Source organism: Aspergillus japonicus (assembly GCF_003184785.1).
Source record: "Aspergillus japonicus CBS 114.51 unplaced genomic scaffold BO86scaffold_7, whole genome shotgun sequence".
NCBI classification, from domain to species: Eukaryota; Fungi; Ascomycota; class Eurotiomycetes; order Eurotiales; family Aspergillaceae; genus Aspergillus; species Aspergillus japonicus.
In genome coordinates this window covers 284744-300190 of record NW_020291644.1, presented here as the reverse complement: position 1 = coordinate 300190, position 15447 = coordinate 284744, and the positions used below count along the sequence as shown (strand labels likewise).

At 55.3% G+C, this 15447-nt stretch overlaps 6 protein-coding genes across 6 annotated transcripts; 2 read left to right on the top strand and 4 right to left on the bottom strand.

Moving 5' to 3' along the window:
* The first annotated feature begins 328 nt into the window (after positions 1 to 328).
* Positions 329 to 1831, top strand: BO86DRAFT_355671 (putative aldo-keto reductase (YakC)). The gene is made up of 6 exons (XM_025669633.1): positions 329 to 559; positions 624 to 702; positions 768 to 908; positions 971 to 1084; positions 1180 to 1374; positions 1531 to 1831. The coding sequence occupies exons 1-6, from the start codon at positions 401 to 403 to the stop codon at positions 1824 to 1826; spliced, it is 984 nt and encodes a 327-aa protein (XP_025530840.1). The 5' UTR covers positions 329 to 400; the 3' UTR covers positions 1827 to 1831.
* A 588-nt stretch (positions 1832 to 2419) lies between these two features.
* On the bottom strand, positions 2420 to 2761 carry BO86DRAFT_396580 (uncharacterized protein; the record flags this gene model as incomplete). Its single annotated transcript, XM_025673411.1, has 1 exon — positions 2420 to 2761. One exon carries the CDS (start codon positions 2759 to 2761, stop codon positions 2420 to 2422), a length of 342 nt encoding a protein of 113 aa, XP_025530839.1.
* Positions 2762 to 4367: 1606 nt separating this feature from the next.
* On the bottom strand, positions 4368 to 6499 carry BO86DRAFT_396579 (general substrate transporter; the record flags this gene model as incomplete). Its single annotated transcript, XM_025673410.1, has 10 exons — positions 4368 to 4467; positions 4541 to 4630; positions 4694 to 4905; positions 4969 to 5180; positions 5237 to 5564; positions 5612 to 5705; positions 5765 to 5925; positions 5981 to 6052; positions 6107 to 6246; positions 6304 to 6499. The coding sequence occupies 10 exons, from the start codon at positions 6497 to 6499 to the stop codon at positions 4368 to 4370; spliced, it is 1605 nt and encodes a 534-aa protein (XP_025530838.1).
* A 1166-nt stretch (positions 6500 to 7665) lies between these two features.
* BO86DRAFT_440291 (uncharacterized protein) lies at positions 7666 to 10695 on the bottom strand (the record flags this gene model as incomplete). Its single annotated transcript, XM_025676198.1, has 5 exons — positions 7666 to 8687; positions 8743 to 9401; positions 9452 to 9848; positions 10335 to 10484; positions 10537 to 10695. 5 exons carry the CDS (start codon positions 10693 to 10695, stop codon positions 7890 to 7892), a joined length of 2163 nt encoding a protein of 720 aa, XP_025530837.1. The 3' UTR covers positions 7666 to 7889.
* A 263-nt stretch (positions 10696 to 10958) lies between these two features.
* Positions 10959 to 12073, top strand: BO86DRAFT_386508 (PhzF family phenazine biosynthesis protein). The gene has a single exon (XM_025671350.1). It carries the CDS (start codon positions 11000 to 11002, stop codon positions 11873 to 11875), a length of 876 nt encoding a protein of 291 aa, XP_025530836.1. The 5' UTR covers positions 10959 to 10999; the 3' UTR covers positions 11876 to 12073.
* Positions 12074 to 13997: 1924 nt separating this feature from the next.
* BO86DRAFT_440288 (bZIP transcription factor) lies at positions 13998 to 15098 on the bottom strand (the record flags this gene model as incomplete). Its single annotated transcript, XM_025676197.1, has 2 exons — positions 14655 to 15098; positions 13998 to 14474 (listed from the first exon to the last, which is right to left on the bottom strand). The coding sequence occupies exons 1-2, from the start codon at positions 14991 to 14993 to the stop codon at positions 13998 to 14000; spliced, it is 816 nt and encodes a 271-aa protein (XP_025530835.1). The 5' UTR covers positions 14994 to 15098.
* Positions 15099 to 15447: the final 349 nt, after the last annotated feature.

The window sequence follows — 15447 nt, the reverse complement described above, 5'->3', positions numbered from 1 at the left end:
ATGATGTCACTCCCAGCGTGTTCCAATCTTCAGACTGCTGACCTGCAGATTCACCACCAATCAATGCAGGTCCATCCGACGGACATACGCTTAAACCCGGGTCAGCTGTCAGCATTTAGCCTGTGGTCCGTGCAGTAATCCACATGCATGGAAGAGACCACGAATAGGAAAAGACACCGAGCTCCCGAGCTCCCGAGTTCGGCGCTTCTCTGTCATCAACCTTAACTTAGCCGAGCGATGAGCCGATCGGACCCTGGATTTAGCGATGCGGTGCTCGATTGACTGTCGCCTATTCTCTTCCCTCTGACTTATATATACCCCGTCCCAGCTGCAACAGAAGTTAGACAAGACTACAGCATACGACTGCAATTACCATTTCATCACTATATCCCAATTCACCATGGTCAAATTCCTCCCTTTCGGCGATCTCCAAGTCCCCTCGCCCGGTTTCGGCGCCATGGGCCTCAGCTTCGGGCTGGGCAGCAACCTGAGCTACGAGGAGGCCGAGCCCGTGCTTCTGAAGGCGATCGAGCTGGGTTGTACTTTCTGGGATACTGCCGTGCGTGAACCCTCTCACTATCTTCGTAGCAGCATTTTGGACCTGTCTAACCCTCAATTCACAGGTTGTCTACCAAGCCGGTGTCAACGAGAAACTTCTGGGCGACTTCATTCGCAAGCACAATGTCCGCGACAGGGTCTTCAGTACGCTCCTCTCACCTTCACCACAAACAATCCGACCACTAACCCGAATGGATGAATGATCACAGTCGCCTCAAAATGCGGCTTCGACGTCTTCGGCAACAAAGGCGTCACCAACTCCGCCGCCCACATCAAGCAGTACATCGAGGGAACGATCGAGCGACTCGGCTTCGCCCCGGATCTGTACTATCTACACCGAATCGACCCTAGTACGTCGCAGCCCCCAAGCACAAGATTCCCCAGAACTTGAAACGAATCCTGAAAATGATAGACACGCCCCTCGAAGAATCCATCCCCGCACTCGACGAGATCCGCAAAGCCGGGAAGACCAAGTACATCGGTCTGTCGGAGTGCTCTGCGGCGACGCTGCGGAAAGCGAACTCTAGTAAGCCCCCCCCCCCCCCCCTTTTCTTCTTTTTTATCGACAAATTCCTCTTCTGGGGTGAACGTATGGTCAAAGTATTAATGGAATATGTCTAGTCGCCAAGATCGACGCCGTGCAAGCGGAGTACTCCGCCTTCGAGACCATCCACGAGACGGACGGGCTGATCGCGACCGCCCGGGAGCTGGGCGTCGCCTACGTGGCGTACAGCCCGCTGGGCCACGGCTGGCTGGTCGACAACTTCGACTACCAGTCACCCGAGGACTTCAAACCGGATGATTTCCGGCGGACGTGTACGGCACCCCCCTTCTTCCCATTCCCATCCCCATCCCCATACCCGGCTCCATCAATCTGGACCCCCCTCTCTTCAAACAAAACCAAAAAAAAAAAAAAAAAAAAAAAAAAAAAAAGAAAGTGTCTCGTGGCTGATGATTTGGTTTGTCCGGCAGCCCCCAAATTCCAAGGCGAGAACTTCTACAAGAACAAGGCGATCGTGGAGGAAATCAAGACGCTGGCCGCGCGCAAGGGCTGCTCCGTCAGCCAGATCGCGCTCGCCTGGGTCGCCGCCCAGGGGATGATTGCTATCCCCGGGACGACCAAGGTGCACCGGCTGGAGGCGAACTGGGCGTCGCGCGAGGTGGAGCTGACCGAGGCGGAGCGCGCGGAGATGCGTCGCATTGTGGACAGCGCCAAGCCGCAGGGGAACCGGTATGGGGCTGCGAATCAGGCGCTGGTTGGGCATTAGGGTGGTGGAATCGGGATGAGGCGGGGGAAAGGGGTGAGTTGGTTGGGGTTTGATGATCGAATTGAAATATTGAAGGATTCTGGATTGATAGGCTGTTGCTCGGAATTCACTTATATCAAGTCGAGCGATGTCCGGTTCGAAAGTGCACTATTCGGTAGTGTCGGTGTTTAGGGCGATCCGACATGGGGGCCTGTGGTCTGCGCCGGGACTGGTCACACGATGGAGGTCTGTTCTTAGCCTCGGCGAGCTCGATGTAGTGTATCAGGCATAACGCGTCGCCCATCTACCCATACAACTTTAGGGTAGCTGCTTCCACATCGGATCAATGGTCGAATCATCGACAGCCCAACTGCTACCACCCTTGGCACAGAACACTGAGACGCATTAACACATGATATAATGGGGAAGGAAAGCTAACTCTATCCCCCACTACAAAGTTTATCCCACCATGCACTCATTCAAAAAGACATAGAAAATTGTCAAATCACATTAACCTAGAATACCATAATAGAATCTGACCAAAACAACCAATGAAACAGATAGTCAAACAAAAACACCACGCCCCCAAAAGCTTCCAGGGCAGGGCTAGCAAACTAGCAAGTGTTCACCAGAATCTTATCGAACGCCATAGTCGGGCCGCCCGTGTAGCAGTTGGGCGACCAGCCGGCGGACACGTCGGGGTTGTTGTAGCAGCTGGAGCCGTACTGGCAGAAGGCGACGCCGCAGGCGGAGGCCCCGCCGGCGATGGAGCCGCTGGCCCAGGTGTAGCCGTACTGGTAGACCTGGTTGCCGTTCCCGGTGTCGTAGGCGATGGTCTCCTGGTGGAAGGTGCCGGTGCAGTCGTCGCCGGTCCACAGGTTGACGGTCACGTACTGAGAGCTGGCCAGGGCGCCGGTGGCGGCGAGGAGGGCGGTGGTGAGGGTCTTGGTGAGCATTTTGAGGATATTCGGTGGTTGGTTTGGGGGAAAGTTTAAAGTCTGTGAGGGTTTAGATTGGCTCTGATAGCTGGGAAGGGAGATGGATATGCTTACTGTGAGGGATTGAATGGGAGATGAAAGTGATAATTGTGATCGATGCTGATGAGTGGACTGTAGAAGAGGGTGTCTCGACCTATTTATATTGTCGAGAGCTTCTCCTGGATGGTATCAGTTGCCGGGCAAACACCTATCCTGCTCATGGCATCGGAATCAGTCCTCCCTCTATGCCCCGCGTGAGTCCGTCGGAGATAATCCAACCCTCGTATTCATCTATACTCCAACCCCGACAATCTGAGACCCTCGTATTCCAATAGACTCTAACCTCAGCACGGCTGGCGGGCCGGACCGGTGGGGCGAGAAGTCTCTTATCTCTCTCAATCAGCAGCCGCACCTTTTCCTGCCAAGATCGCAGGGCCCACTGACGACCCTGATCACTAACCAGATTCAGAATATGGAGTTGAAGACCTCATCTACGCTGAAGAATTTTTCCAGTGTGGACCTCAGGGGAATACGAGATTGTCTTTGCAGCGGCCGCTCTATAGGGCAACTCGACTACGCTGCAGTCGTCTTGGCGGAACGTAACGAGGAATCTCGTCGCGTCACGAGAGCATTAACTGCTGTAGGCTATATCAAAGGTCTTAAGACGCTAGGGTAATGGTGTCAGAAGATATGATGCCCTAGATGAAAGGCGCAGCTGTGACTGTGGTATCGCAGAGAGACATACCCCAGGTTACACTAGATTCTTGAACCCCTGATTTCCTACATTACAGATCCCACACGAACTGTGACCCAGATACTGCAGAATTCAGGAACAACAAGGGTCTCTTCTTCAGGGATGCAGCCGGCGGCACGAGCGGGGAAAACCCTACCAAAGATCTCTGGGTTCCGATCCGCTGCCAGACCTGAGTGGGTCGGGCTATGCGGTGACTAGGCCGCATGAAGCTATAGCACCATTGACTCTTTCGCAACCATTGGCTCTTTCGGTTGGAAACAATTCACTAAAACTCAGCAATTGAATAGTGGTGAGTGTGGGTCCTCGTCCGAAAGGATCAATTGAGAAAACGGCCAGACCGGTTCATGATAACAAGCGAACTAGTTACCGCTCTCCTGTCCAGGAGTGAGCCGAGGCTCATTAGTTGATGAGACTTGAAGCCTAAAGGATACCACGAAGTCATAGATCTGGAAGTTTTCTAGTCAAGACCTTGGCTCTGCTGAGAACCCGTCACGTGACCTCTTAAGACCTTGCTCGCCTCCACAGGTATAGTTGATTCTTTATTCATCTAAGTAAAGTCCTTCCTCCATACAACATTATAAGAAATAGGGATAGCCTTCACATCCCCACTGATATGCGTCTCAAAAATCAACGATTTTGGTATGTGGGGGGGAATCCCAGCCCCAACAGGTTTGTCATACTAAGCACATATATCCCGGAATCCAGTAAATTGTGATTTGCATAGGAGATCCGCATCCACAATGGTGGCAACACTCAACCCGTCGCAGTATTCCCACCACCCACCCACCTCAACCCTCAACCCCTACAATCCACACCCCAAGAAAACCACCTCTACGCATCCCTTTCCTCCCCCGTCGTGTGCGCACTCGCATTAATCTGCACATCCGTCAAATACCCACCAAACTTCCGCAAATTCACCCTCTTCTCGAACCTACACACTCATCAGCACAGTCACCCAACCCACAACCCACAAACACAAAACCTGAATGTAAGGGGTAACATACAACTCATCAATCTCCGCCGGCGTGCGGCGCGTGACCTCGGGCAGAATGAACCAGGCAACAACCACCGCGACGGCGCCGGTGCCAGCGAAACTAGAGGTCCCCCGATTAGCTCACGATCGATCCCAGCCGGACGATAATACCCAGTGAACATACAAGAATCCCGTCTTGGGCCCCCAGTGCGTCGTCTCCCCGTTGATCATCAGCGGCGTGCAGAAGCTGAACATGATGGCCACGAGGTTCGAGGACGCCAGGGACCAGGCGGCGGTTTGGGCGCGGAGGCGCTGCGAGGGGATTTCGGCCGCGTAGGCGTAGCCGATGGCTGAGGCGCCGGTGGTGGAGAAGGTGGCGAGGCAGGCGAAGAAGATCTGTGCGTGGTTAGGTTACTCGGGGGAGTACAGAGGGGAAGGGGAGGGGGTTAGTAGGCTTACGAGGAGCGAGCTCAAGCTCGACGTCGTGTAGTCGAAGCAGCCGACGATCCCTAATGCTAACACGGAGAGGACGGTCACCCCGTACGGATAGACGGTCAGGGGCCGTCGGCCGACGCGGTCGGTGAGCACGCAGGTGACGATCATGGCAATGATCTGCACGCACGACAGGATCAGTGTGACGAGGAAGGGGTCATCGTTGCCGGCGTACTGGACTGTATCGATGCGTCAGCGGCATTTATCAGTGTGGGAGGAGGAGGGACGGGCATACAGAAGTAGGTCGCGTAGGTGTTGAACACGGAGAGCCCCACGAACTGCTGGGCGATCTTGGGCCAGCCCGCGATAACAAAGCGGAGGAGGTTGCGCCCCTGGAACACGGCCCAGGCCCCTTGGCTGCGGTTGCGTTCGGCGAGGCGGCGTTCCTCCGTGATGGTCGCGGTCATGATGCCGATCTGCTGGTCCACGCTGTAGCCCTGGACGCGGCCGCAGCAGAGGCGCAGCACTCCGGCCGCCTTCTCCGGCCGGTCCTTGCCCACCAGCCACCACGGTGACTCTGGGAGGAGCACGAAGATGACGCCTGCAACCCCGACCATGGCCCACTGTTTGCGGTCAGCGCAGTCGCCACGCCGAAGTTGTCAGTACGAACCTGGGAGTAGATCGGCGTTCGGAAATCATAGGGATCCGTAGAGTGCAGGCGGTTGAGGGCAACCGAGGCGAAGAGTTGCCCGATGACAAACCAGCTGTGCCTGAATTAGCCAAGCGCTGAATGAAAATACGTAGGTAAAGTCCAGCACTGTACAAGCTATACGCGTTGATGAGGAACCCTCGCAACTGGGTCGGCGCAATCTCGGACAGATAAAGAGGCATGGTCGACTGCAGCATCCCCACCCCCATGCCGGAGAAGATCTTGGCCACGAGCCAGTGGTCCCAGTGCGTAGCGAACGATTCGATCATCACGCTCTACACCAATATCGTTCAGCAGGAGGTCCGCGGACGGGAAGGGGAGGGCGCATACAATCACGAAGGTAAGGAAGATGATGTACAAGGCGATCTTACGGCCGTAGCCGTCGGTCACGTACTGAAGCAGCTGTATCGCCGGTCGTCAGTCTCATAGAAAAGTCAAGCGAACCGCAAGACTGACAATTTGACCGACGGTTTGGCCAGCAGACTGAATCCCACCCCACGCGGAGATATACTTGCCCGCGATGATCGGCGTTCCCGGGCTAGCCATCTGCTGGATAAATCCGGTGTTGGACACCACGCCGCCGTTGAGGTTGATCTCTGGATCAATTAGCGACTTTCTTCTTTCGTTTTATGATTTCCCCAAGACAAGCTTACGATACCCGTCCAGCGAAGCACTGAAAGCCGCAGCCATTGCGATCATCGTGACGAACCGGTACCGGCCCAGACTCTCCCAGACACTAAGATCATCGAGTTCCGACCGCATCAGCGGCTGGCCTTTTTCGATGGAGGCATGTTGTTGCTCGGTGGGGAGGTGTTCCACCCTCTCAATCTCGACTTTCTCGTGTTCCATGGCGATAAGCACCTGTGTAAGGGATTCGAGTACCAAGAAGGCAGAAAGAAGCCTTCTGCGGGGCCCCGCATTTGGATTTATACGGGAGAGGCGCACGGGGCGTGTCGGCTAAATGGAGTCGCGGGGAAAAATGGGGTGTTCTCCCGCTCAACAATATTCCCCCAATCAGGGTGTATACCAGCGTATGCCAGCGTCGGCAAGCTTTTGCCAATAATCAGCCCAGTTGCAGCAGTGCTTGCATTCACCGCACATACCCCGCAACTCGCTGTCTCTTGGCCCGAGGAGGGCAAAATGAGCCTATTAGCCGTGCTTGTGGTAGCTCGCCAGGGTTCTACATTACTGAACCTTTCAGTGATTAGTTAAAGGGGACGCTAGGGTCTTTTCGTGGGCACAGTTGACGCAATTCTATACCTGGCCATACATACGCCCCTCTCACAAACATAACAATAGTTTGTTCACAGAAACCGAAGTCGAAAGCCTTTCCCTTTCTTGCCATGCATTCATATTCCTTCCCCACTTCCCTGATATGGTGGATGAGAGCATCAGGTTTCCGATCGGGCTGCTTTAAGTCGACAACAAGCTAGAAGTGGCCAACTACTTCCAGAGTTCACCCCTGGTGACATACGACCCAGTTCATTCGGGTTCCAGAACCTTTCACCTCCTTGCAACTCGAAATCACGGTCGGTGTAGAGCAAGTTCTACCTAGCCAGGACAGAGGCAAGGCACGCCAGTTTACCCTCAACCAAAGCTCGCAGCTCAGTCGGTACTTGACCTTTTGAGCGAGGGTGCCGATGAACCTAACCCAGACCTAGGGTTCCCGATGACTCGTGACTTTCGGTCGGTCGGGCGGTTCCACTGCTTCATTCCTTCTTTGACGGACGACCGACTTTAAATGATCGACGGAAAATGATAGAAAGGGATTGATCCAAGCCTCACCGGACCGATGACATTCAACAGATCTGGAAACTTCACTTCGTAGGTTGAAGCTCTCCTTGCGTGTGTCGCGCATCACATGGTGATCTCGGCTGTCTATTATCCGAGCATACCGAGTGCGGAGGAAGTATCCACCCCTGATAAGCGGCTGCAGCTGATCCGCAACCCCGCAATAACTCACAGAGTAGACCGTATGATACTTCAAGTAGAGCGATCATCCCTCCTGAGGCCATGGCTGGACCCCAGGGACATGACGCAAAGTTCAATCCGAATCATCTGCCATGTCTCCCCAATATCATCGGAAAGACGAAGCCAGAACCCATTCAAAGAAAATCAGAATACAGGGTCAACTCCCCTAGATCGAGATACTCGGGACTATATTCCCCGCCCAGCGGAGACGATATCAGCGCTCCTGAATCCCCACAACAGCAATTCAAGGGTGGAAAGGTCTCAAAACTTACAACATCTGCTGCGTCGCCGAGAAGGCTGCCGCCGCCGCCGCACCATACTCCAGCTCCGCCGAAGGAGGCCGAATCCCTTGCCCCAGACACACAACATCCGACCCTCTATCCAAGTCCACCACGCCACTACAGAGACTCCTCACGATGCGCCCCTGCAGCGCCGCAGACCCCCACACCTCCGCCGCGGAATCCATCACCTCGAGGGCCTGGTGGATCCGATCGCGCCACGCCGCCGCCCCCTCCGCCCCGGACGACTCGTTCCGCACGCACATCACCGGGATCAGGACGGCGGGGAACAGGAATTGGAGGGCATACCAGCTCTCCCACGCGGTGCGCGGCTGGTGCTTCCCCAAGAACCAGAATTCGGCGATCGCCCGGATGGACTCGTCCGCCGCGCGCTGGCAGCGTTGGATGGCCGCCTGGACGCTGTCGGGGTCCGCGGGGAGCTTCGGGGGGCTGACGCTGTGGCGCGTGGTGTAATGCCACACGATGAAGGGGCGGTACATCAGGATCTGGAAGTTGAGGCGGCGCCAGACGAGCAGGGCGTGGGCGAGGCTGTATCGGGCCTCCTGGGGCGCGGTGCGGCGGTAGAATGCGGGGAGGGAGGCCTCCCATCCGTGGATGAGGGTATCGTCGTAGTGAAGGAGCTCGCGGGCGCGCGGGTACGGGACGGTCGTGATGCTGCTGTAGACCTTGCTGATGGTGGAGTAGAAGGCGGCCGTGAATTTGAGGCCGGAGTACAGGATGGTTTGGTTGGCCTCGGCGTGGATCGCCGGGGTGCTTGGGGTGAGGTCCTGGATCGGGTCAATTCTGTTGCAATTTGGGGGGATTCGGTGCAGAGAGACGCACGAGGTCGTGAATATTCAGAGGCAAATTGACTTCCACCCCGGCTTGGGGGAAGTCCTGCGGTCGGGAGAATGCGATCGCATCTTCCAGGTTCAGCGTGTACAGGCTCCACCACACGCGTCGGCGGACTTCCTGGTAGAACGGGTTGCTCTCCGGCGCCGGGAACTCTTTGTACAGCCCGATCCCGATCGCGGTCCGATTCGCCAGCCCCAGGTAGTTGTAGCTGGCGTTGAGCTTGTTGCGCATGCGCAGATATCGCGACATCAGGCTCAGGGCCTGGACCAGGGTCTTGTTGCCCGTCTCCATCATGTCGCTGGAGAAGCGTGCCTTGGCGGCTTCGAAGAATCCTCGGTCGGTGGTATCGTCCGTCGGGGAGGAGACGGCAAAGGCGCCCAGCGCAGCCACCGCGTAGAGGAGCATTTCCCACAGTGGCTGTGCTGGCCGTGGGTACAGATCCATCATCTGGGCGCGGAATGCAGTTTCGTGCAGGAAGGGATGCAACGGGTGGCAGTGGGTGAAGTAGGCGTCCACGTATTGCCCGATTGAGGATAAGGCAATGGATGCGTTCGAAGTAGTCCGGGGAGGGCATGCTATGGCCATCGGGGGGTAGGCTTCATCTTGATGGCCGGTCGTGCGCAGGAAAGCTCTAGTCGAGGCGATGCCTGTAGATTCTATTAGCATCAACCCGCGCAGGTGGAACGGCGGAGCAGACCGAAATAACCGCCAATAGAATGCTTGAAGGGCGCCTCGGCGGCGTTTTGTAGGCTACTATCCCGTTCGTCCCATTCGAAACTGGCGACTGGAGGTGCAACCTCGGGGGGAAGCAGGGCGCATCGCTCCGTCTGCCGCGTCTTGAGTAGGGATGAGCCCGGATCGACTGCAGCGCTTGTGTCGGGGGGCTGTGAACCGAGGTCATCATTGTCGGGATTGAGGCGCGCAGTCAACTGGTCCTCCCGTCGGGTGTCTCGCAGAAGTGTCCGCGCTTGACTGAGCTCGTTCTCCAGTTGCGTTAAATACCTTCGGGTCAAAGGGGTTCGGTTGGGCCGTTGATAGTCGCATAGGCTGCGAGAGCGCTCACACGTCGAGCACACGGGCTTGGCACGGTCACACTAGCCACGTCAGTATAATCGACCTACTAAAGCGCCTTGTAGACGTCAGACCTTCAATTTCCGCCGCCTACACTCTCGACAGGCTCTTCCGGGAGTCTGGGGTGTCATTCTCGCACTGTCAATGGGCGGTGGGGTTAGGGTTGGTTATGACTACAGAGAAATAGGAAGAAGAGGGGAAAAGAGATTTCCGATCCCGCCCGGGCAGCTCGGACTTTTCTTTCCGCCTTCCCGCCTAGGCCTCGGCATTCGCCATCCGTCAAACTAGAGAACTGAACAGAGTATACGATTCCTACATAGCCCTCGGTAAATTCACATTATCAATTTATGATTTATGACAACAGCCAACAGTCTACTATTTGTACGCAATACACTCCATCTCCACCAGCGCACCCAGGGGCAACTCCTTCACCGCCACGCAAGTCCGCGCCTGGAAACATGTCCTGTCAGCCCTAGTCCTCACTGTCCCAAACTATGCCGGGGACCTACCGGCATGGGTGCAGAGAAGTGTTGTGCATAGACGCGGTTCATCGCGGCAAAGTCGTTCATGGTGGTGATGTAGACGGTCATCTTGAGGATGTTCTGCAGCCCAGATTCGGCAGCCTGGAGGACCAGGTCCAGGTTGCGCAGTAATTGGTCCTGAGGGGTCCAAATATTAGAAAAAGTGTGAAAAGGGCATGGCTTCACCTACTGTCTGTTCTTCCACTCCACCGGTCACCAAAGTATTGGTCTTTGCATCCAAGCCGATCATGCCGGAGCAGTAGACTGTGTCTTTGTGAACGATCGCCTGCGAGAAGATCGGGAATGGTGCAGGGGCTTGATCAGTGAAGATGGGGACTTTGGCTGCCATGGCGGATTCGAACAATCTTCAGAAGAGTTGTAGAGAATGTCGAATTGAGCAGAAATAATCTGGCTATGAGATATGGGGACTGGATCCATATCCCTTCACGTTACATATATATGCGTGCATAGTAGATAGAGGTGGGGCCTCGGCGAACTGTCTCCGAGCGGAAAGCAACGGGAGTCAAAATGGGTCGGCGAGAAAACCCCGAGCCCGCCAATCTTAAATCGGCCAGCGCCCTCAACCTCCGCACCTTCTCCAACCACACTTAAGCTTCCTATCACCCTCCTCAATCGGACACATTCAATCCAACATGTCTCTCACATACGCCCTGGTAGATGTCTTCACCACCACCCGGTTCCAGGGCAACCCGCTCGCCATCGTGCGCGTGCCCGCGCAGCAGCGCGACACCCTGAGCCAAGAGACCAAGCAAAAGATCGCCACCGAGTTCAACCTCTCCGAGACGGTCTTCCTGCATGAATCCGCCTCCGACTCCCCCACCGACCTGCACATCGACATCTTCACCCCAAAATGCGAGATCCCCTTCGCGGGTCACCCGACCATCGGCACCGCATGCTACGTGCTCCAGCAACAGGCCTCCGCCACCGGGACCCGCAGCCTCCAGCAACTCACCACGAAAGCGGGGGCCATCCCCGTCACCGCAGCCGACGAGCTGGTGGGCGCCTCCATCCCGTTCGCCTACCACCAGCACCAGCAAGCCGTGCAATCCGCGCCCGTCATCTCCATCGTCAACGGGCTGTCGTTTGCGCTCCACCAGCTCCCCGATCTAGAGTCCCTAGCCGCCGTGACCGAAGCGCTGCTGCCGGACTGCTTCACCACGGCGCATTTAGACGCGGGGTGGGATTCCGGCCCCACCGGGAGCAAGTACTATGTCGATCTGGGGCGGGATGCGAGCGGGGGTCGCACGCTGCGCACGCGCATGTTCATCGGCTGGGAGGACCCCGGCACGGGCAGTGCCTCTAGCGCCCTGGCGGCGTATCTTGCGCTGCAGGAGCCGAGTGAGGAGGGGGCCGGGCCCTTTGACTACCACATCGTTCAGGGCGTCGAGATGGGCCGCCGGAATGATATCTCTGTTACCGTGGAGCGGGACCCCGCGGGGGAGAAGATCGCTAAAATTCTACTGCGGGGGACGGCGGTTCAGGTGGGCGAGGGGCGGCTTATGTTGTGACCGCAGGGAATCGCGGGATTGTAGCGAGGTGGATGTGGTGGAAAATACGGAGCTGCATGCATTTCTTTTATGGTGAAGGGGCTTACGATTAAGCCAAATGAAACAACAGTAAATACATCTTTATTGCGCGGACGGCGGATCTGATTGAACCTCAGGTATTCTCTGACCTGCTGGTAGATCCACTTCAGTTTATGGCTGTTTCCCAAAATAGTTGAAGATGGAGTTTTTCTAGTCCATAATCCTCTTCCTGATTAATCCAATATATCCTTGATTGTTTATAGGTACAACCTGTCTAAGATTTGAGTCGAGACGGGCCATAGCCAGGTACATGTCTTACAGAGATAGCCCATTTGACTGTGTACAGAGTCAGTGTCTTCTGTCTTCTGCACAAGTTTGAGACAGCAAGCTCAGGCTTGGCATCGAGTATGGACCTGCACCGGGAAAAGATCCAGCCACTTCTATTCTCGGCTTATGCCGCTCAGAAATGCTTTTCTTGCGGTACTACTGGTTAGTTCCTTGGTGATTGACATCCGTATTGCGCACCGAGATAATATAATGCATCGAGATCGCGCTGGCGGGAATTATCGCAGTGGTCTAGAGTAGTTAGGAGGCATGTTCTGAGGCCAAGTGTCTCTCTCTCTGTAAGGGCTTCGGGCTAAGCCTAGAAGAATCTACTTGAATGGATACCACGTGCGCGCATCAACAGGATTAATAGCTAGTTCATAGGGTTAATTCGGGGGTGGAATCCGGACTGTGGGTAATGCTGGCTGTGGCTACTGTTTTGGATGAATCATGTTGTCCCATCCTCAAGAACTGGTTCGAGGTTGTGAGCATGCGTCTGCAGATCAAGGGGTTCGTCATCATGGACTACGCGGCACGCTTTGCGGAGGCGCTGCCGATCCTTATCCAAGCCTTGCAGGATGGAAAGCTCAAGATTGATGCAGAGTCGAACACGTTGTTGGTGACGATGTTGAAGAGGTCCTCAGGATCTGGATGCAGCTTTTTTGCCGCAGAGAACAGAGGGAAGTTGATTACAAAGTTTCTTGGGTGCACAGTGAGTGATATAGCCTGTTCGATGCATACCTTGTACGTTAACAAGTGACCCCAGAAACTTAGTGGATCATGGACATTATAACTCTCAGTGATCTTGGGAGTTCATTTTGCAGGCTCTCTTTGTAGAGGCTGGCAAAAGATGCAACGAGGCAAAAACAATGGACCGATGGATTTTCCGACCACCTTCCAAATCTCCAGGTGCTACCGTTTTGCTGGTGGAGGTAAGAGCAGTGGCTCCTGTAAGCGATCAAAGGACTTCGAGCTGGGCGATATGGAACGATTCCTTGGCCTCAGTGGTTGGCTGGCAGTTATAGTAGTTGAGTTTCCTGTATGAAACAGGAGGCGAAGGAAGGCCTTTGGACCACGTGGCGGGACGACTCACAGTGTCGACAGTTTCACTTGAGTACATTCCGTTCAAGAATGCTTCCTCCCTCCAGAGACTGATGGAGATACTGTACTTCGATTTGATGCCGTGATCTGAATGAACGGGGCGGATTCTCCACCAGCTTGGGATCTTCGATGAGATATATGACAGGTAAGGAGATAACCTCTGTAAGCAGAATATGTATTAAATCCGATACAATTAGGGCCCGTTTGAGGGCGCCACGAACAGTTCCCATCGCAGTTGTCCTTTTTTTTGTTACCCCTACCTGATCTCATCACAATGGATCATGTTGTGAAGGCTGATCTCACTGCTACTGAGTATGGGCATAATGATGAACCAAGGATCCAAGAAAAAAACATACAACAGAAGGGATTCGCTGGTGGTCACCCACCCAACTACTAACCTCCCGGCGTGTGGCTTAAGTACGGCTGAGCGGACGGGAAGCCCTGTTTTCCACACCCTGTGGTCGTATGTGCCTGTTTTATGAATCAACCAGTACATGATGGACACAAAACGAACCCTTGACGAAATCCATACTTCTATCAATCTGCCGAGAATAAGCTGATAGTATATACAAGAAGCTAAAAAAAAAAAAAAAAACAGCATCGCTAATCGCTGCACGCAGAATAACCCTCTCCCCAACGATAAATTAACGCCAACGCTCCTTCCCCAAGATCAGACAGTTCACAGATCCACATCAAACGGATCCTCAAACATCCCACCCGGCAACAACCCCCCGGGCGTCGACGGCAACAGCCCATTCCCATGACCCGGGTAGAGCGGATACGACGCCTTCACGTCGTCGTCCCGCGGCTCCCAGAGTCCTCCCCTCTTATCCTCCTCCCCCTCGGACCCCGTCGCCTCTTTCCCACCTGCATCCACCTCCGTGATCGCCAGCAGCAGCCGGAGATTATCCTGCAGGGTCCGCGAGTACCCTCCTCCACCGCCTCCTCCTCCTCCGCCGCCGCCGCCCCTGCCCCCATCGAGCCCGGCTGGGTCTCCGCACCCCATCACCGCCGTCGCGTGCGTGTGGAGGTAGATGTTCCTCGCAATCAGCAGCTTCTGCTCCAGCTCGTGCACCTGCCGCGTCAGGAGGGCGGTGCGTTCCTGCTGGCGCGAACGGTAGGCGCGCTGCGCCACGCGGATTTGGATTTTGCGGCGCTATGCGGAGAAATTAGTCGTGTCTTTTCTTCTAAAAAAAAAAAAAAAAGAAAGAAAAGAAAAAAAGAAAAGAAAAAAGGAAAAAAAGTGGGAAAGGGTTATAATGCACCCTGGGCCAGAGTCTCGGTGCTGGGCTCCCGCGAAGGGAAGGGGAAGGGGAGGGAAGGGGAGCTTGCTTACCTCCTTGGTGGCGGCGTCGTCGACTTCCCCCGTGATCTGGTCGATCATCCTCGGCCGGCCGCGTTTCCGCGGGGCTTTCGTGGGTAGTCTCCTTGGTTGGGCGGAGTGGCGGGGTGGTCGGGGGTGGTTGTGGATTGTTTTGGTGTATTCGTCGTCGGTGTGGGAGTGGGTTGGGCTTGTTGGGTCGAGGATGGAAGATGCTGGTGAGGGTGTGGGGGATCGGGACTGTAGGGAGGAGGAGGGCGATAATGATGATGATGCATTGAGGAGGGAGAGGTAGTCCAGCATCACGGCGGGGTCCAGGGTCCATGGACTCGTCATCATCTCAGCTTGTGACATCGTTTGACTTTAAGTGTCGCGGACGTTGAGAACTCAAAAATTATCTGTAGATCTGTCTACATTCGGGTGGATATGCCCCTCTATATATAGTACCCAGTGCGTACTGGCAGTTGGGATACATCCCCAACCGCCAACGTGCATCAATAAGCTATTAGGGCAAGTGGGGAAGGGGGGTCTGAAGTAAACCCTGCAGAAGATGAGATTCACGCTCGCGTGGACAGAAGAGATTAGCCCCCATTCCTTGGACTCCAACCATCATGACCCTGGTCTCCAGAGTGCACCGTGATTGGAGGTATCGCGATCATCACGGAATCGGGACTTCTCGTGGTTGTGAAGCTATTCCCGTTGCGGAGTCAGGGACTGAGCCTTGGACCTTTTTTTTTGCCGCAAGGGAGGGGGTCGATTGGGTCGGAAGGGAAGGGAAGCCCTAAGTTCTGCAGGAGCCGGGTTATCT